Source organism: Stegostoma tigrinum, chromosome 25 (assembly GCF_030684315.1).
Source record: "Stegostoma tigrinum isolate sSteTig4 chromosome 25, sSteTig4.hap1, whole genome shotgun sequence".
NCBI classification, from domain to species: Eukaryota; Metazoa; Chordata; class Chondrichthyes; order Orectolobiformes; family Stegostomatidae; genus Stegostoma; species Stegostoma tigrinum.
In genome coordinates, this window is record NC_081378.1 from 50,231,876 (window position 1) to 50,253,878 (window position 22,003).

Consider the following 22,003-nt stretch of genomic DNA (forward strand, 5'->3'; position numbering starts at 1 on the left):
TTTTACAAACAAATTCTAACGTCCTTAAATCCAGTCCACAAATACTCTACCCAAGTAGAAAATTTGAATTTCTATGAAGGCACCCAAGATTGTATAATACTGTTACAAAATGATGTTAAAAAATAATGTAAAATATTAAATGCTGGCCAGCCAGTAATTTTCATATCCCACAAATGAATTTTAACAAACACCCAAATGTAAAAAAAAGTCATAAACTGCAAATGTACTATCTCACAGACTCAACAAAAAGATTTATGTTTTTCAAAAAGTATTTTCTAATGACAAAATAATTTGTACTCATGCCCTAGTGTGGTGTAATATTCGGAAACCAGATCACATTAATTTCCACCTCCCTGAAGTAAACGGGTTGCGTGGTTCATTTTCCTTTCAGAGAATCTAATGCTAAAGGATAGGATCCAAAACTAAATTGAAGCAAGCTAATACTTGAACTCACTCCTCACTACGTGCTTTGCTTCTAAGCATTTCAATCAGGTAAGTGACAATAATTTCAGTCAGCAAAGACAACAATTGGAATAAATCACATGCACCAAAATGATACAGGAATACTACATAATTTGGAAGATGACATATTTAGGATACAACATGGTAGGTCCATAATCTGAAGGAAAGGTAATCATGCACATTAAAAAGGCACTTGGGATTCTGACAGCGTCATTAAAAAAAAATTGTGCATGGATGCAAGATGTTCCTCAAAACACTGAAGTTGGCATGCTTCATAGTCTGGTTTTCAGGCTGCATTTACCACTGCTCCTTATTGCTGGATGGGGAATTCATGATTTTAATCCAGTCCAGGCTATACAGCTAACTCTACATGGTGGTGGCATGGAGATAGCCAAGGATGTGTCCATTGAGGAATTTGAAAATAGGGACCAGGGTATTTAAAATCAAAGCACTGGTGGACCAGGAGACAACATCCAGGCAAGAAACATTCATGCCTGGCATTTGTGCAGCAATCTCTCATTGATAGTCAATGACATCATCAATGAATGCCTCATTATCAAAATCCTTTACCTTTGAGCAGAAATTGAACTAGACTAGTCACATAAATATTGTGGCTATCAGAGCAGGTCAGAGGCTTGGAATGTAGAGAAGTGCTAGTGGTGTTGTGATAATATCACTGGACTATTAATACAGAACCATTCCCTATACTCTGAAGACATGGGTTTGAATCCCATCATGGCAGATGTTGAAATGGTGACCATACAAACATCAATGATAGGCTTTTATGACAATCTGCTTCAATGATGTCACTCTTCTGCCGTCCTCATTTGATCTGGCTTACGTGATTCCAGACCCACAGCAATGTGGCTATCTCCAAACTGTCCCCTGAGCAAATAGGCATGGGCAATAAAGGCTGACCTGGCTAGTGATGCCCACATCCATGAGCAAAAAAAAATTTCTGTGGTGAGCAACTTACCTCCTGCCTCCCTCGTGCCTGCCCACAACCTACAAGCCACAAGTGTAAGGACAATGTCTTTTTATTTTTCTCCAAAATAATTATGGACTGAAATAAGAAAATAACTGCTTTATAGCCAAGGGTTTTAAACGCTGACTGCATGTTTTAAAACCAAGTATTCCGAACCTCATTATAGGTACTGTTTACACAGCTGCTGGCTCACCACACAAAACTGGGTGGAACTGAGAGTTGAGGAGGATGGAAATAAACTTCAAGGTGATTTAGACAAGTTGTTTGGACAAACACATGGCAGACGCAGCACAATATGGCTAAATGTACGGTTATACACTTTGGTGTGAAAAACAGAAAGGAACAGCATTACTTGTGGGTGATATATTGGGAAGTATGGACATGCAAAGCAATCTGGTGTCCTTGCACATCAGTCAATGAAAATAGCCAGATGCAGAAAGCAATTAGAAAGGCAAATAGCAAGCTGTCATTCATTAGAAGAGCTCAGAAGTAGGGATATCTTCCTGCAGTTATACAGACTTGGTGAGACCATACCTGCAGTCCTGAATAATAGGTAATAAAATGTGAGGCTGGATGAACACAGCAGGCCCAGTAGCATCTCAGGAGCACAAAAGCTGACGTTTCGGGCCTAGACCCTAGCTTTTGTGCTCCTGAGATGCTGCTGGGCCTGCTGTGTTTATCCAGCCTCACATTTTATTATCTTGGATTCTCCAGCATCTCCAGTTCCCATTATCCCTGCAGTCCTGAATGCAGTTTTCGTTTTCCCATCTGAGAAAGGATTTACTTGCCATAGAGAGACTGTGCCCTGGAGGTTCACTAAGTTAATACCATGGATAGCAGTACTGTCCCATGTGGACTGATTAGTGAAAACAGGCCCAGTCGAACCTGAGTTTGGAAGGATGTGAGGGGATCTGATTGAAATACACAAAATTTTAACAGGCTTGGACAGATTAAACGCAGGGAGGACTTTGTTCGCTGCTCTGGGACTGCACATTCATGGGGCACCATCTCAGGATTATGTGGTAGAGCATTTACGACTGGGGTGGAAAACAATTTATTCAGTTGAAGTAGCATCCTCAACCACACAGAAGGTTTCAGAGGACAAATTACTGAATATATTCAAAAGAGCCAGATATTGTTTCAGGTTTTAAAGGTATCAAGTGATATGGACAGAAAACAGGAATATGGCACTGAAGTAGGAGATCAGCCGCGATCATTTTCAAGGGTGGAGTAGACTCAAAGGGTAATAACATTAATAGCAAAAGATGATGATGAGCTGGAGAAAACAGTGTGTACAAATGGAGATTTGACTGGCAAGTAACTGATTGATAACTGATCACAAATCCACATGTCAATGACGAAGGCCTTCTGACTGCTAACAACTATGTGACTGGTTCTGAAATAGCTTAAACGCATGGGGCTGCAAATAAGACAGAGAAACAACTGATCTCTACAAGGCCAGTGGCTCTCTGTTCTCTACAATAAATTCCCCTGAAAACCTAAAGAAAACTGGCTCATTTCTTCTTCAACAATTTCTCTAAGCTGTGACTTATAATTAGTAAATCTGAGATATTTAATAAATATGACCCATCCACCGTGGCCCTTGCAAACCTGTGGAACAGCCTGGAGAATGAAGAGTGAGAAGCAGTGTTCTGACTGGCATAATAATCACCCCAGCAGATTCTGCAAATTGGGACCACTGAACTGTTTCCCTCTGCCCATAATACCTATGTTTTTTCAAGTGTTATACCCCTACTTGGGAGCCTGGATGGGTGCAGCTCCAACAATACCTAAGAAGCTAACATCATCCAGGACAAAGCAGTCTGGTTGATTGGCACCACATTCACCATCTTCGACATTCACCTCTTCCATCGCTGACTGAAGTCTGTCATATTTAATACAACATTCAGTAATCTCTCTCCACGCTTCTACTGTGAACACTGCATTTATGTAGTTCATCACATGGCTCATTTTCAAAGATTTGAGTTGGGATAACTTTTGTTTCTGATAATAATGCAATAAAATGAATAGGTTTAGTATGAGTTGAATCAATTATTGAATTATAATTATGAGTTAATGATGTCTTTTCTCACAGAGAAAGGTTGTTTACATCAGGAGCTTTTTAACCATGAGCAAGGCAGGAAGGCCCAAAATTGTTGACAGGTATCATCCATGAATTTATCTGTGCAAGAAAGATTCCTTTTAAGTACACATGCAGGATCATGAAGAACTTAGGGACAGAAGTAGGCCATTCAGCCCTTCAAGCCTGCTCCACCATTCAATAAAATCATGGCTGGTCAAGTTGTGGTCTCAGCTTCACTTTCCTTTGTGTCGCCCATGACTCGACCCAATTTTGATCAAATATCTCTCTATCTCTGCCTTGTAACCTACCCGCGTCTACCACTTCCTCTGGTAGTTCATTCCATATATGCCCCACCCTCTGTGTGAGAAAGTTGTCCCTCAGGTCCTTTATAAATCATTCCTCTCTTACACCTTAAGCCTATGTCCTCTAGTTTTGGACTCTCCTACCCTGGGGGAAAAAAGACCTTGGCTAATCACTTTATCCATGCCCTTCATGATTTTATAAACCTCTATAAGGTCTTAGCTTCTTACACTCCAGGGGAAAAAAGTCCCAGTCGTATCCAGCCTCTCCTTACAATTCAAATCCTCCAGTCTTGATACCATCCTTGTCAACCTTTTTTGCACCCTTTCCAGTTAAATAACATCCTTCCTATAGCAGGGTGACCAGAATTGTACACAGTACTCCAAATGTGGCCTTACCAATGATTGTACAACTGTGGACAAAGTTCATATTGCCCCACTGCCATCTGCCAAATTTATTCCCACTCACCTAACCTCCCTATATGCCTTTCCAGGTGAAATACCTCCTCTTCAGAGACTACTGTTCTATCTATCCTGGTGCAAATTTAGCCACCATACATTTAGTCCCTTCACCCAAATCATTTATTTACATTCTAAGTAATTGAGACCCCAACATTGATCCGTGCAGCAGTAGTTACAACTTTCTAACCTAAATGAGACGGATTTATTTTTACCTCCTGCTTTCTGTTTGCTAACCAATCTTTTATCCATGCTACTAAGGTACTTCTATGCCATAAGTTCCTATTTTATGTAGGAACCTTGGATATGCCATTTAGAAATCCAGACAAGGCATATCTACAGGTTCTCCTTTATCTACCTTGTCTGTTACATCCTTACATAATTCTAATAAATCAGTCAAACAGACAAAACTGTGCTGCCTCTGCCTGACCCCATTATAATTTTCTAAATACCTTGCTATCGCTTCCTTATTAATGGATTCTAACTGTTTCCCTATGACAGTTGTCTGGCTAAGTTTATTTTATAAAGGTGAAAGACTGGTTATTTTCCAATCCATTGGGACCCTTCCAGAATCCAAGGATTTTATTTTTTTTAATTACTTGTGGGACTTGAGGACTTCATGATGGCTCCATGGTTGGCGCTGCTGCCTCACAGCGCCAGGGACTCGGGTTCAATTCCAGCCTCGGGCGACTGTCTGTGTGGAGTTTGCAGATTCTCCCCATGTCTGGTGGGTTTCCTCCAACAGTCCAGGTTAGAGTGCATTGGCCATGTGGAGTGCCCATCGTGTTCAGGTATGTGCAGATTAAGTGAGTCACCCATGGGAAAGAGAGTTGCAGGGATAGAATAGTGGGATGGGACTGGGTAGAATGCTGTTTGGACAGGTGTTGCCTTGATGGGTTGGATGGCCCGATGCCACACTGTAGGGATTCTATGATTGGCTGTGCCAGGATTTGTTGCCCATCACTAGATGCCCCTTGGGAAGGCTGTGGTGAACAGCCTTCTTGAAGCACTGCATGCCATGTGCTGTAGGTTGTCCCACAATGCCATTAGGGAGGGAATTTTAGGATTTTGACCCAGCAAAACTGAAGGAATGGCATTATATTTCCAAGTCAGGATGGTGAGTGGCTTGGAGGGGAACTTATCCTCAGCAAAGAGGAACTACTTAGCAGTCACCATTAGGCTCTTAATTACAAATTTTGATTGACACCATCTACCATGGCAGATATTACAGAGGGTTGAGAAACAGGAGAGGACTACAGAGGAACCAGGCCACATTAAGGTGAGATTTAGGGTGTACATGGAATGAGTCTGTTGAACGTTACCTGGGTCTCTGGATTAATATTCTAGCAATAACAGCACCTACCCTAGGATTCAGGCTGTTTGGTCTTAGAGCCTTCAGGAAAAATAGTTTCCCAGTCACTTTTCCATGATGTTTGTTTTAATTAGCTCTTTCTTTGCTGTATATGAACCTGAAAGGGTTAATACTGAAGAGTGCCATAAGCACTGTGATGATCATCGACTCTCAAAAGACAGTGAGACTTGCATTTGTAAAGAGCTGTTCACAACCCTCATGATGTCTCATGATGCTTGGCAGCCAATGTAACAATACTGTACAGAGTATTAGCATAAGAAACACAGCAGACAATCCGCACAAAACAAAACTCGCTCAAACAGCAAATTTCTAGCACCTTCAATAGAATAAAATGTACCAAGGTACTTTGCAGGAGCGTTAGAAGACAGCATCTGGCACTCAGCCATGTGACCAGAGGGTGGTTTTAAGGAGTGCCTAAAAGGATGAGAGATGGAGAGGCTCATGGAGCAAATTCTAGATATTCAAGGTGGTAGTACGTTCCACATAAGCACCACCCTCTGCATGAAACCACTGCTCCTTAAGCTTCTTTTAAATCTTTGCCCTCTCACCCTAAACCAACTTTACAGTGGAGCGAATGAAACAAATCAGAGATATTCAAGAGACCAGAGTTAACTGAGTGCAAATATAGCTGACGGGTTGCGGAGGGGGAGGGGATTACAGAGGAACCAAGCCGCACTAAGGGGTAGGTGGTGAGATTTGGGGGGAATGTTGAGAAAGGAAGTTTGAACAATTATATTCAACTGGGAGTGAGCAACAATGTGGTATTGACTGTGTAATCTGTTTATCGTTGCTGCTAGCTGAGGGATGGATGTAAGCCAGGACTACGTGGGGAGCTCCCCTGCTGCATTTTGAGGCAGCAGCATGGGAAATCTGTTCTATCTAAGTCTGAAGCTTCAGTTTCTAGCCTCATCTAGCACCTCTTCGACAGCAGAAACCTTGAGCCATTGACCAGACAGATTACCACTCTGAAGCAGTCATAATTACAATGTTGTGAAGGGTTTGGGCAGAATAAATTAAAGGGTAACTGTTTCCACTGTATCTGGCCCTTATGTGGTCATGAATTGCATACTTAAGGGTGTTAGTGGGCAAACACGCTATGAAAGTGGCCACAAAATTGCATCCTATGTAATATGTGACTTTTCTGCCCCAGTTGCTTGCAGTGGTATTCAGGAAATAAATCTTTAACTCCTGGGGACTTGAGGACAACCCGGGAGAGTTTGGCAACCTCATCGCAAAGATAGGAGCAATCTTTAGTGGAGTTGGTTCAGCTCAGAAGACTGACACAGCTGACCTACATTTGCAAGATAATAAAATGTGAGGCTGGATGAACACAGCAGGCCAAGCAGCATCTCAGGAGCACAAAAGCTGACGTTTCGGGCCTAGACCCTTCATGAGACATTTTGGTTCCCATATTCACAATTAAGGTGCTCATGCAAATAGTGTTGATTTGTTCACTGTTATCCCAAATCGAGACAGGAGATTTCAAGTTTGAGGCAATGAATGTAAAGGGACAGCACTCCTCTATGATGCCAAGAGAGGGGGAAAAAACTGTTGCATTCAGCAAACCATCTCATGAAGTCCTGAGATATACCTAGAATGTGCCACACGAGAATAGGCCACTCAGCCCAACTTATCCATGCTGGTGTTTAACCTCCATATGCAACCCTCCTGTCTTTTCTCATCTCATTTTACCACACTTTTTGAATACTGCATTAATTTCCAGTCTCCGTTCTACAGGAAGGATGAAGCGAAATTAGAAAGGGTTCAGAAAATATTGACAAGGGTGTTGCTGGGATTGGAGGGATTAAGCTATAGGGAGAGGCTGAATAGGCTGGGGCTATTTTCCCTGGAGTGTCAAAGGCAAGGGGGTGACCTTATAGAGGTTTATAAAATAATAAGGTACATGGATAGGGTGAATAACCACTGTCTTTTCCCCAGGTTGTGGGGTCCAGAACTAGAGGGCACAGGTTTAAGGTGAGAGGGGAAAGATTTAAAGTGGACTTAAGGGGCAACATTTTCGCACAGAGCGTGATATATATATGGAATGAGCTACCAGAAGAAGAGGTGGAGGCTGGTACAATTATAACATTTAAAAGGCTTCAGTATAGGTACATGAATTGGAAGAGTTTAAGAGGGATATGGGCTAAGCGTAGGCAAGTGGAACTAGTTCTGATTGGGAAACTTAGTTGGCATGGACAAGTTGGGCTGAAGGGTCTGTTTCTGTGTTGTATGACTCTATAATGTAGTATCTCATATATATGTACATGAATATATATTTTTATACATGCACATATACACACTATATTATAAATATGGACGTTTCGAAGAGGTTTAGATTTTTAACTGAGAGAGGTACATGCTACCGGTTCATAAATACTTAGTTAGCAGGAGTCTATCCACTTGCAATGAAAAGAATTCTCGAGTGCATAAACATGGTCTATACTTTGTCAACTTGGGTCTGACAGTCAGGTAAATTGAAGAATTCTGCGTACTTTTTACAATCTTTAACTTTTGTGATGAGTCTGGAAATTGCGGGACCTGATTTCCAGAGCACTTCTGCAGTGAGACTTGTTATGGATAAGCCAAATCCTCTTAAAATAAATCAAGGAGATAACCTAGGACCTAACGTTTTATTTTGCTTAAAGGCAGGTATATGATGCTGTGCTCCAGATGTGATTCAAATTCAATTGCTAGGTTTTAAGCAAAACACACTTTATTCTTACAACACAGTTAAAACACAAACAAAAAAACTTGGCATAACTTTAACTCTACTGAAATACTTGACAAAATAATATAATCGCTTAACAACTAATCATCAACTGTTCCAATGATTCAACATTCCACATAAACGCCCTTGGCAAAGGCAAATTCAGCAAAACAGATATTCCTCATGTGCTATCTTCCCTTCTAGCCCACGTGAAAGGATCACCAAAAGAAACAATCTAGCAGCACAGACAGAACTCAAGCATTTTGCTGCAACACCAAGAAAGCTTCAACAACCAAATCCAAACCCCAACTGAAAGCACAGTTGAAACTCTGAGTCTGTGTGAGCCTGACTCCACCTAATCATGCTTCCTTAGTTTTTTTTTTCTAAATTAGACAAAGCTTTCTACCTACTGCTTCTGAAGCAGATATTCCAGCACCACGACAGCAACACATCTCTGCAAGAGAAACAGCACAAAACAAAATCTCTCAAAGGCACAGTAATCAGGAGTCTGCATGAGTTACAGCTCCACCAACACTCAAGAAGCTTGATGGTATCCAGAGCAAAGCAGCCCACTTGGTTAGCACGTTATCAACCACCATAAATGTTTATTCGTTCTATCACTAACGCTCAGTAGTAGCGCTGTGCATCATCCACAAGCAGTGCAGCAACTCAAAGGCTCCTTAGACAGCACTTCTAAACCCACAACCACCATCATTGAGAAGGACAATTTCTGAGAATACAATGGGAACAGTACCACCTGCAAGTTCCCCTCCAAGCCATGGACTACCATAACTTAGAGATACATCGGTGCTCCTTCAGTATTGTTGGGTCAAAATCCTGTAACACCCTTTTCCAATGGTCTAACATCCACTTCTGCTCTCTTATTTTTTATGTATCTAAACAAACTCTTGCAATCTTCTCTTCTATTACTAACTAGTCTACCCTCACATTTCATCTTCTCGGACCTTAATTTTTTTCTTAAAGTTATCCTCTGCTGGTTTTTAAAAGGCTTCCCAATTCTATAGCTTCCCACTAAACTCTTCTGCTGTCTCCGGCTTCCCTCAACAGCCATGGTTGCCTTGTCCTCCCCTTGGTATGTTTCTTCTGAACTTGTGCTAGGTTTCCTGAATTACCCCCAGAAATGCCAGTCATTGCTGCTCCACTGCTTCTCCGTTCGGCTCCCCTTCCAAATCAACACTGGCCAGCTCCCCCTCATGTCTTTGGGGTTATCTTTACTCAACTGTAATACTGTCACATCTGATTCCAGCCTCTCCCCCTCAAACAGCAGGGTGAATTCTGACATGTTGTAGTGGCTGCACCCTAGCAATTCCTTCACATTAAGTTCCCTTATCAAATCTGCCTCATTACACATCACCAAATCCAGAATTGCCTGTTCCCTCGTGGGAACAGAAGTTGTTCAAAAGAAAAACACTTCTTAGACAATCCACAAATTCCTTTTCTTAGGATCTGCTACCAACTCAATTTTCCCAGTCCATCTGCATACTGAAATCCCCCATGATTATAGTAATAGTGCCTTTCTTATATGCCTTTTCCAACTCCTGATTTATTTTCTTCTGACTACTGTTACAAAGACTGTAGGTAACTCTCAACAGAGTCTTTTTTCCTTTGCTGTTCCTCAACTCCACCTACTAACTCTGATCAATTCAAGCTGATTCCTCACTAACAAGACAATCCCAACCCCTCTGCTCATTTGCCTATCCTTTTGATAGGACATGCATCTTTGGATATTTAGCTCCCTGATCTCCTTAGGGTTGTAGATAGTCCTGTAAACTAATGAGTGAGGGGTGGGGGCAGGTTAACAGACTAGAGGCTTAAAAATTGAAGAAACAGAGTAGTGACGAGGCAACGGATAATCAAGAATGACAGGAATGGGCAGGAAATTTGAACCATTAATAACAATGGTAAAAAGTCAAAGCTTAGGCTCTTTATCTAAATGCAGTTGGAACAAGATAGAGGAGTTGATGGCACAACTAGATATAAACGAATACGACTTGATAGCTACTAGAGGTGCGGTTGCAGAATCACCAGGACTGACAGCTTAATATTTAAGGATATTCAATGTTTTGAAAAAAATTGGCAAAAATGAAAAGGAGGTGGGATAGTGTTGTTAATAATGGAAGGTATCAGTGCAGTGGTGAATAGTAATAGAGATGCAATTGACTGATAAATGGAATCAGCTTCAAATTCAATGATGCATGGCAAGAGAAAAAATTATGGGTGGAAGACAACTATAAGCCTCTGAAGAGTTGCCTCTCTGTAGGATATAATATAAATCAGGAAATAATAGAGACGAATAATAAGGGCATTACAATTGTCATTTAATTTAAATATTGACTGGGCAAATAAAATGGGCAAGGGCAACATGGAAGATGAATCTGCAGACTGCATAATGGATTATACCTTACAGTAATACAATGCACAACCTATCCAGGAATAGGCTATTTTGGATCTAGAATTAATGGAGATCTCATAGTTAAGGATTCACATCAGGTAGCAATTTCAACGGGGTAGAGTTGAAAATTTAGTGAGGCAGAGGTACAAAGATTCCAAGCCAACATCCTCAACTTAAAAAAGGCCAATTACAGAAGTATGAAGAAAGCATGGTCAAAGGAAGGCTGAGAAAATAGGCTAAGGAGAAGGTCACTGCACAAACAGGGTCAAACACTTAAGTAAATATATCATAACAAACAGCAAAGGCTAACAAAGGTGGTCACAGAGAGTATCCAATCAAAACCAAAGGCATACAAAAAGAAGTGAAAAGTAATGATAGGTTAGAGAATTGCATTTGTTTCAGGAACCAGCAGTGAATGTTTGAAAAGCGAGTAAAAGAGAAAATCAGTTTATGAAAATAAATCGGCAAAAAACAAAAAAACAAACTGCAAGAGTTTCTATAGGTATATAAAAAGGAACAGTAGCTGGAGAGAGTGTGTGCCACTTGGAAGATGGAACTGGGGAGTTTGTAACAAGGAACTGGCAGAGACTTGAAACCAATATTTTGCATTGACTTGCATGGTCAAGAACACTATAAAAATCCAAAGGTAACAGATAAATTTAGTGCTAATGGGGAAATGGTCTTGTAAGAGGCTCGATCACGAGGGACAATGAGGGCGTAGAAGGATGGGTTAGTAAATTTGCGGATGACACTAAAGTCAGTGGAGTTGTGGATAGTGCAGAAGGATGTTGCAGGGTACAGGGGGACATAGGTAAGCTGCAAAGCTGGGCTGAGGTGTAAAAGTGTGAGGTGATTCACTTGGGAACGAGTAACAGGAAGAGAGAGTACTGGGCTAATGCTAAGATACTTGGTAGTGTGGACGAGTTAAGAGATCTCGGTGCCCTTGTGCATAGATCCCTGAAAGTTGTCACCCAGGTTGACAGGGTTGTTAAGAAGGCGCACATTGTGTTAGGTTTTATTGGTAGAGGGATTGAGTTTTGGAGCCATGAAGTCATGTTGCAGCTGTACAAAACTCTGGTGCCGCCGCACTTGCAGTATTGCATACAGTTCTGGTCGCCGCATTATAGGAAGGACGTGGAAGCATTGGAAAGGGCGCAGAGGAGATTTACCAGGATGTTGCCGGGTATGGAGGGAATGTCTTATGAGGAAAGACTGAGGGACTTGAGGCTCTTTTCGTTAGAGAGAAGGAGGTTAAGAGGTGACTTAATAGAGACATATAAAGATGATCAGAGGATTAGATAGGGTGGACAGTCAGAGCCTTTTTCCTCGGATGGTGATGGCTAGCACGAGGGGACGTAGTTTTAAACTGAGGGGTGATAGACACAGGACAGATGTCAGAGGTAGGTGCTTTACTCAAAGTAGTAAGGGCGTGGAATACCCTATCTGCAACAGTAGTAGACTCACCGACTTTAAGGGCATTTAAATGGTCACTGGATAAACATATGGATGATAATGGAATAGTGTAGGTTAGAGGGGCTTCAGATCGGTTTCACAGTTCGGCACAACATTGAAGGCCGAAGGGCCTGTACTGCGTTGTAACGTTCTATGTTCTAATGAGACAGAAGGCAGACAAATCACCAGAACCTGATGGCCAGAATCCAACATTTTAAAGGAAGGGGCTGCAGAGATAGTGAAGGCATTGGTCAAACTATTCTAGAACTCTCTGGATTCCAAAAAGGTTCCAGTGAATTGGAATGCCACGAACATGGTACATCATTCAAGAGGAGAGGGAAACAGAAAAAGAAGATATAAGCTAGTTATCCTAAAGTCAGCTGTTGAGAAAATGCTAGAATCCATCATTAAGCAAGAAACAGCAGAACTTTTAGAAAAGCATAACAGGATCAACATGGTTTTGTGAAAGGGATATCATGCTTGGCCAGCTTGTTAGAGTTGTTTGAAGATATAGCAAAGGGGAAAGGGATAAAAGGGAACTAATAAATGTAGAGTCCTTGGATTTCTAGAATGTATTCAGTAAGGTGTCAAATAAAAGGTTATTGCACAAAATAGGAGCTCACCGTATTGGGAGTAAGATATTTGTATGGATTGAGGATCAGTTAACACACAAGACACAGTTGGGATTAATGAATCTTTTTCAGGTTGGAAAGAACATAACTTTCGGGTATCATAAACATCATTCCTACGGCTTCAATTATTTATTAACTATATTAATGACTTGCAGGAGGGGGTGAATGCAATATATCCAAATTTGCTGAGGATACAAAACTAAGTGGGAGGACTTATTATGAGGAGGGCATAAGCAATCTGCAAGGGGATATAGATTGGCTGAGAGAGTAGGCAAAAACTTGGCAGATGGAATTTAACAATAGGAATAATCTACTTCGGTAGAAAGAATAAAAGAGCTGATTATTTAAATGGAGGGAGGCTCAAAAATAGATCAGTGTCCTTGTGTATAAAACAAAAAAAAATGCAGATGCAACAAGTAATTGCTGGGAGACTGGAGCTTAAAAATATTCAAATCTTGTTATGACCAATGATTTAAGTTGTGCATGCGTGTAATTGCTCAAGTGTGTGAATGCTGTTCGCTGCATTAACTTCTATTTCCAGAAGTCGTACACAGAAATCAAGAGGTCCACACAGAGGAAAATTAGCAGGAACAATAGTTATAATTGTACAGGGTGTTGGTGGGGCCACACCTGGAATATCGCATACAGTTTTGGTCCCCATATTTAAGAAAGAAGATAAGGGCATTGGAGGCAGTTCAAAAAGAGATTCACTAGGCTGATTGCTGTGATGAAGGGATTGAGACTTATCTCGAATGGCTCAACAAGTCCAGCCATTATTCATTAAAACTTAGAAGAATGAGGAATGATCTTATTAAAACATACAAGATTCTGAGGGGGCTTGAAAGAGTAGATGCTGAGATGATGTTTCCAGTAGTGGGGCCAACTCAAACTAGGAGCCTTCATTACAGAATGAGATGACACTCATTTAAAACAGATCCAAAAGAATTTTTTCTCAGGCAATAATAAATGTCTGGAGATTTCCATCTGCGAGAGTTGTTGAGATGGAATTGAGGGCTACAAGGAGCTGGCAGGAAAGAGGAGTTGAGATCTGGGGCATATCAGACATGATCATATAGAATGATGGAGCAGGCTTGATGGCTGGCAGGCCTACTCCTGCTCCTATTTCTTATGTTTCTGCTGCCTATTTCCCTGCCTGGGACTTGAGTAAAGCAAACCCAAGTTACTCTTGAACTAACGCAAATGTATATATCTCACACTCCAGTCATCTTATGCACCGCAAGTTAAAGTATGAACACAAAAACTGATTACTATAGATTTGCCTAAACACTGAAACATAACTCATCTTCTACAGTGCCACTTATAAACTCAAGATCACAAATACTTCTCACTGACCAACTTTAACACAACATTTTGGTTTAAGACCATAAGTAGTAGGAGCAAATGCCGTTTTGCCTATTGAGTCTTTTCCACCATTCAATGGGATCATAAGTGATATGGCCACCCTAAACTCTCCTGGTTTGCTGAAAAGCTGCACAATTTTGGCTACAGCATACAATTTACTTTTTCCTGTCTTTTTACCTTGCTATTTCAGGATAGAACAAAGTTTCACTAAAATCAAAATATCTTGAAGGAAATAAGGAGACATTAATAAGTAAATAATTGCTTTGTTGGTCCTTTAAAGGCAAAGCTTGGTCATAGTAACACGGCACTGATTTAAAGACCTAAATGATCTAGCCCGGTTTCTGTTTCTTTGGTTATGCTCTGACAACACATAGTAAGTAGTTCCAAATGCCAATGCGTAGCAAGAGGAGTCCTGAAATTACCTCTGTAGGATCGAGTTACATCATTACTTTGTATTAAACACTTATTTTAACTACTCGGCAGTTCTTGAAAGCAAGAATTATGCTTTGCTGGTGAGTCAGCTGGCCAACCCTGGCTAATGACATGTTGCTATCAACTAATGAAATATATTACACACTAGAATTACCTGTTGTCTTTAAAATCTCATGTGTTACACCAGGAATGGGAATAGAACTTTGCAATACTGAAGGAGGCCATTCAACCCATCACTTTATTACTGAAAACAACGATGAGAAATAGTATGCTTTATGCCCTATGTTAGAATACATCAGTCAAGGATTTAAAATACATCGCCGAGGTTGACAGTATCTCACTTAAGGGAGACATTGGTGTAGTGGTAATGTCACTAGTTGAGTAACCCAGAGCCCAGTTTAATGTACTGGGGACACTGAATTTAAATTCAATTAATCAAATCTAATCTCAGTGATGTTGACCATGAAACCAGGATAAAAATACATCAGGTTCATTAACATCCTTTAGGGAAAGAAATCTTCCATCCTCACCTGGTCTGGTCTAGATGGGATTCCAGGCCCACAGCAACATATTTGACTCTAACTGTCCTCTCAAAAAACCTAGCAAATCATTGAGTTCAAGGACATTAGGAATAGGCATACATGCTGACCTTGCCAGTGATGCCCATATTCTAGGTAAGAAAAAAAAGTCAGTCGAATCCAGCCAAGACGGCATTGGCTCCAAAGAGACTATTTTAAAATAAGGAATGAATCGTGCTTTCAAGAAAAGTTGACAGTTAGCAGAAAACTGTTTTTTGACATGAAGGAAAACAATGTAATATGCCTCTGTGGTTTATATGGTGTGGTACTTAATACAAAATAAAGCACTTGCTGGTTTATAGCCATTTGATAATGCCCATTTCCTGCTCAACAAGATCAAATGACAGTATATGACGCATTCTAATAACCAGACTATCAATGCAAAGCTTCTCTAAGTCTCAGTGTCTTAAGTTATAAAGTAGTGAGCACGTAAATGCACACTCCAGTTTGCAAGTTCCTTGTTTAATGATGGATGACTCAGAACTAAAGGGTAGCTGCTGATTAAAAATTCAAAGTATAAAATTCAACCAGTTTGAGACCACGTATTTACAAATCAATATTTCCACCTGTCAAAACAGTCTGTAAATTACAAGCTTAATTACTTTTCACTTTTGCTGTAATGAAAGATGACACATTCTACAAAGTATATCACATATCAACTAAACAAGTTTTGTAGTAGTCTGTTAGCCCATTCTCAGTAAAAGGCAAATGCCTCAGGCACTAGGTCCATAGATTATATCTTTCAAGCTCTGGAACATAGTATAAAAGATATATTTAACACCTTGATAACTTAACTACAGTTGATCAAAATATAACGTTAAATGTATTTTAAAAAACTCTAATTATTGGAGGTTCCTCCAACTGCTAACGTATTTTAGTATTTTTACATCCTGGTGAACATCAAAGTCAGTCAACCATTGTCCATGGTAGTTGAAAATGCAATTCCATTAAATTTGTTTTCAGTACCTCTCAAGGAGATATTTGCATTCAAATAGTACTGTAGCATAGTATCATCTCAAACAAAATCTTCAATTTGAAAAACAAACTAATCCATTCACGTGGTTGGTTTTCTACATGCAAGCATCAACTTGGTGCTAAGCATTTCCCATGATATGTGGTTGATACAAGTTTCCTCTTCCAAGGGAGAAACAGTGAACTCCAGGATCAGACTACGAAACTGATGAAATGCATCCTAAAATTAAGTTTTTGGAAAGCTGCTTTAAGAATATTGTCCAATACCTCAGCCATTTGATGTTCAGCAATCTGCTGTGCCAGCTCCTCCATATTGTTTGCCATTCAGAATATTCATGGGCACTTCCTGGAAGAAATACATACAAATAGTTATTTGGACATACAAAACTTGAGAAATGCTGAAAAGAGGCATATTTTGTTGAAGCTTTTTGTTTAAATTTCAAGAACATTTGGCTGTTAATTGTCAGTCATCACCAATGCAACGCACTTGTTGTCATCTCAGCTAATGGTAATGCTGGATAAGTCAGATCCTAGAATGAAACCTGGCTTGATAGATTATATATTTAAGGTCTGCAGCTGGTTAATGTGGTGATTAGTCACAAAGAGGCAGATGTTCTTTAACAACAAAAGAAAGATTTATTAGATAAGTAAACAGTAAAGCTATATAAATAAACATGGAAAAAGTATAAAAATCTTAACCTAGTCAAACTTTCCAACCACTTCTCATGTCATCTCTTGTAGAGATTCAATCCCAGAGATGTATCACTTCTTTCGCAGCTTTCAAATCTTTTACTTAACGGACACGTTGAAGTTTCCTCTTTGTAAACTGTATAAGCAATTTTTCAATTACAGCTCCATTGGCATGAAAGTTTCATAATTCTGATGATCTAAACTTTTTTAGTTTAATCTAAATAAATTGAAGATTTCTACCTAATTCCCCCTGGCTTGACAGCTCCAGACTAGAATCCACTGAGAAGGGGACTGGGTTTCCTGAACTAATTTGATTTTTGTGTTAGGGGAAATTGTTCTACTTTCTGAACTGCATTCCTCTGTACTAATACCTTTTATTCTGAAGCGAAAATTAAATTAATTGCCTTAATATGTTCATTCTGCCTGTCAAGAATACAACAGTTTAAATATTTTATCCATAAATACTACCAAGGTTCTCCCAGGCAAACTAGAGCAGTTGCATGCTTTCTTGAAACAGATGTACGTGAAAATACAAATTAGGAATAGGAGCAGGCCATTCAACTACTTGAGCCTGTTCCACCATTCAACAAGACACTGGCTGATCTGATTGTAAACTCAACTCTGCATTCCTGCTTACCTTTGTTAAACTTTCACTTGGCTTCACAAGAATCCATCTACCTTTGCTTTAAAAGTACAGTACTCAAGGACTTTGCTACCACCTTTTCAGGAAGGGAGTTCCAATCACTGTCAACAATGAGGGGGAGAAGAAACATGCTTGTTTAAAATGTATGACCCCTGATATTTAAACAACTACCTCTAGATCAAGATTTTCCCAAAACAGAAAACATCCAATGCGGAGGAATGGAATTGTGGGAGATATAGCAGTTTGGATCGGAAATTGGCTTGCTGGAAGAAGACAGAGGGTGGTAGTTGATGGGAAATGTTCATCCTGGGCAGCAGTTACTAGTGGTGTACCGCAAGGGTCGGTGTTGGGTCCACTGCTGTTTGTCATTTTTATAAATGACCTGGATGAGGGCGTAGAAGGATGGGTTAGTAAATTTGCAGACGACACTAAGGTCGGTGGAGTTGTGCATAGTGACGAAGGATGCTACAGGTTGCAGAGAGACATAGATAAGCTGCAGAGCTGGGCTGAGAGGTGGCAAATGGAGTTTAATGCAGACAAGTGTGAGGTGATGCACTTTGGTAGGAGTAACCAGAAGGCAAAGTACAGGACTTAATGGTAAGATTCTTAGTAGTGTAGATGAGCAGAGAGATCTCGGTGTCCATGTACACAGATCCTTGAAAGTTGCCACCCAGGTTGACAGGGCTGTTAAGAGGGCATACAGTGTTTTAGCTTTTATTAATAGAGGGATCGAGTTCCGGAACCAAGAGGTTATGGAGAAGCTGTACAAAACTCTGGTGCGGCCACACTTGGGAGTATTGTGTACAGTTCTGGTCACCGCATTATAAGAAGGATGTGGAAGCTTTGGAAAGGGTGCAGAGGAGATTTACTAGGATGTTGCCTGGTATGGAGGGAAGGCTGAGGGACTTGAGGCTGTTTTCATTAGAGAGAAGGTGGTTGAGAGGTGACTTAATTGAAACATATAAAATAATCAGAGGGTTAGATAGGGTGGATAGGGAGAGCCTTTTTCCTAGGATGGTGACGGCGAGCACGAGGGGGCATAGCTTTAAATTGAGGGGTGAAAGATATAGGACAGATGTCAGAGGTAGTTTCTTTACTCAGAGTAGTAAGGGAATGGAACACTTTGCCTGCAACGGTAGTAGATTCGCCAACTTTAGGTACGTTTAAGTCGTCATTGGACAGGCATATGGACGTACATGAAATAGTGTAGGTTAGATGGGCTTGAGATCGATATGACAGGTCGGCGCAACATCGAGGGCCGAAGGGCCTGTACTGTGCTGTAATGTTCTATGTTCTATCCTCTCCACATCTACCCTGTCTACACTTGTCAGAATATTATACATTACAATTAGGTCACTTCTTATCCTTTTCAACTTGAGTGGATACAAGCCTAGCTTGTTCAAATTTTTGCAATGGTAGAGCATACCTCATCTCAACTCTATTCCACATAAATCTGAATCCTTCTGTGAACTACTTCTAATGCATTCACATTCTTTCACAAATAAAGGTGCTCAACACCATGCACCATGTTCCAGGGGAAGCCTTATCAATGCCCTGTATAACTGCAGCGTAAGCTCCTGATAGAGTCATAGAGATATGCAGTACAGAAATGGATCCTTTGGTCTAACTCATCCATGCTGACCAGATATCCTAAATAAATCTAGTCACATTTGCCAGCATTTGACCCATATCCCTCTAAACCCTTCCTATTTATATACCCATCCTGGTGCCTTTTAAATGTGGTCACTCTACCAGCCTCTACAACTTCTTCTCGCTGCTCATTCAATACATGCATCACCCTCTGCATGAAAAAGTTGTCCCTTATGTCCCTTTTAAATCTTTCCTCACTCACCTTAAACCGACGTCCTCTAGTTTTGGACTCCCCTACCATGGGGAAAGACCTTGTCAATTTACCCTATCCATGCCCCTCATGATTTTATAAATCCCTATAAAGGTCACCCCTCAGCCTCAAAAGGTCCAGGGAAAATAGCCCCAGCCTATTCAGCCTCTCTCTCTGCAGCTCAAATCTTCCAACCCAGGTAACATCCTTGTAAATTGTTTCCGAACCCTTTCAAGTTTCATAACATTCTTCCTCTCGCAGAGAGGCCAGAATAGAATGCAGTATTGCAACTGTGGCATAGCCAATGTCCTTTATAGCTACAACATGACCTCCTGACTCCTCTACTCAATGCACTAACCAATAAAGGCAAGCGTACTAAATGCCTTCTTCACTACTTGCATCCAACTTCCCTTGCGCAAAATGATAATAGACTTTTGGCTTTTCTGACACTTGCTATACTTGCATACTAAACCTCTTTGATTCACTCGACACCTCAGAACTAATCATTAAGGTAATGTTGCTCCTTGCCAAACTGGACAATTACAGACTTTTTTTACACATAATTCCAAAATAAACTAACCCCACTACCGGCTCCTGGCCCATATCCCTCTAAACCTTTCCTATTCATGTACCTACCCGAATGTCTTTTAAATGTTGTAATTGTACCCACATCTGCCACTTCCTCAGGAAGTTCATTCCACATGTGAATCATCCTCAAAAATTCTGCCTCTCACGTCATTTTAATCTCTCTCCTCTCATCTTAGAAATGCACCCCTTACTCTTGAAATCACCCATCCTAGGGAAAAGACAACTGCCATTAACTCTATCTATACTCACATTATTTTATAAACTTCTATCAGGTCACCTCTCAACACCCTATGGTCCAGAGGAAACGTCCCAGCCTACCCAGCCTTTCTTTGTAACTCAAACCTTTCATTAACAGCAACATTTTGGTAAATCTCATCTGAACCCCCTTGACAATATCCTTCCTATAAGTGGGCAACCAGAACTGGACAGTATTCCAGAAGATGCCTCACCAATGTCCTGTTCAGCCTCAACATAACATCCCACTTCCTATACACCAAGGACTGAACAATGAAGGTAAGCTCACCAAATGCCTTTTTAGCCAGCCTGTCAATATGTGAAGCAAATTTCAAAGAGTTATGCACTTGCAGCCCTGGGTCCCATTGTTCTACAACACTACCCAAGGCTCTACCATTAACTGTACAAGCCCTATCCTTAGTTATTGGGCCAAAATGCAAAACCTCACATTTATCCAGATTTTTAGACCATTTCAACCCATTTGATCAAGTTCCCTCCGTAATCTTATGAAACTTTATTCACTGCATACTATGCCACCAATTTTAGTGTTGTCTGCAAACTTAGCAACCATACCTTCTTTATTCTCATCCAAATCATTTCTATGAACTCCAAGCAAAAGAGGGCCCGAAACTGATCCATGTGAAACAATGGTGGTTGCAGGCCTTCAGTCTGAAAAGCAACCCTTACCACTACTGTCTCCTGCCATTAAGCCAATTATGTATCCAATTGGTACACCATGAATCCCATGTAACCTAACTTTACTAATTAGTCTACCATGTGGAACCTTGTTAAAGACTTTACTAAAATCCAAATAAACAATGTCTACTGCTCTGCCATCAATCTTTTTGGTAACTTCCTCAAAAAACTCAATCAAGTTTGTGAAACATTATTTTCCTCGCACAAAACCACGCTGACTATCCCTAATTAATTTTTGCCTCTCTAAACGTCCGTAAATCTTGCCTTTTATAATCACTTTCAACAATTTACCCAGAAACAAAGTCAGACTCACAGGTCCATAGTTCTCCGATTTCTCCTTACCACCTTCCTTAAACAAAAGGTAAAACGTTAGCCACTTTCTCTTCAAGAGACAACTCACCAGACTCCCTCAAAAGTGCCAGGATACACTAGATCAGGTTCCAAACATTTATCCACCTTTATATTCTCTAAAACTTCCCCAATCTTCTCTTCTGTAATGTGAATTTCTCTGCATTCTCCAGACTCAATTTATTTCTCCACAGTAAAAACTGACACAAAATGTTCATTTTGTACCTCTCCCATCCCCTGGAGTTCAACATAAAGACGACCCTGTCCTTTAAGAGGCTCCACCTGTTCTCTAACTACCCTCTTACTCTTACTGTATTTGTAGAATCTCTTTAGATTATCCTTAGCCTTTTCTGCCAACGTTATCTCATATCTCCTCTTTGCCTTCCTGATTTCTCTGTTAAGCATGTCCCCACACCCTTTATATTAAGAGATGCGATTGAACCAAGTTCTCAATATCCAAAATAAGATTCTCTTTAATTCTTGACCAGAGCCTCAACATTTTCATTTGTCCATTGTTCCTTAATCTTACCGGCTTTACCCTTCACGCTAACAAGAAGAAAATGCCTCTGAACTCTCATCATCACACTATTGAACAGATCCCACTTGTCAGACGTCCTTTTACCCATGAACAGTTTACTCCAATCAACTTTTGAAAGTTCTTGTCCAATCCCATTAAAATTTGCCATACTCCAATTTAAAACTAACTTTTATAGAAGGCTTACCCTTTTCAATAACCATCTTGATACTAGGGCTCTA

At 40.4% G+C, this 22,003-nt stretch overlaps 1 protein-coding gene across 16 annotated transcripts in view; it reads right to left on the reverse strand.

The window, feature by feature from the left end:
- The window catches only part of nr2c1 (nuclear receptor subfamily 2, group C, member 1), a 103,152-nt gene that overhangs the window by 38,409 nt on the left and 42,740 nt on the right, over positions 1 to 22,003 (reverse strand). For 14 of the 16 annotated variants that reach the window (XM_059654721.1, XM_059654717.1, XM_059654726.1 and 11 more), the window contains one exon: positions 16,476 to 16,554. In XM_059654721.1, coding sequence (XP_059510704.1) covers positions 16,476 to 16,532 — 57 coding nt within the window. In that variant the 5' untranslated portion in view covers positions 16,533 to 16,554. Of the gene's footprint in view, positions 1 to 16,475; positions 16,555 to 17,535; positions 17,617 to 22,003 lie in introns of those variants that run through there. The other 2 variants (XM_059654723.1, XM_059654719.1) reach the window with 2 other exon arrangements.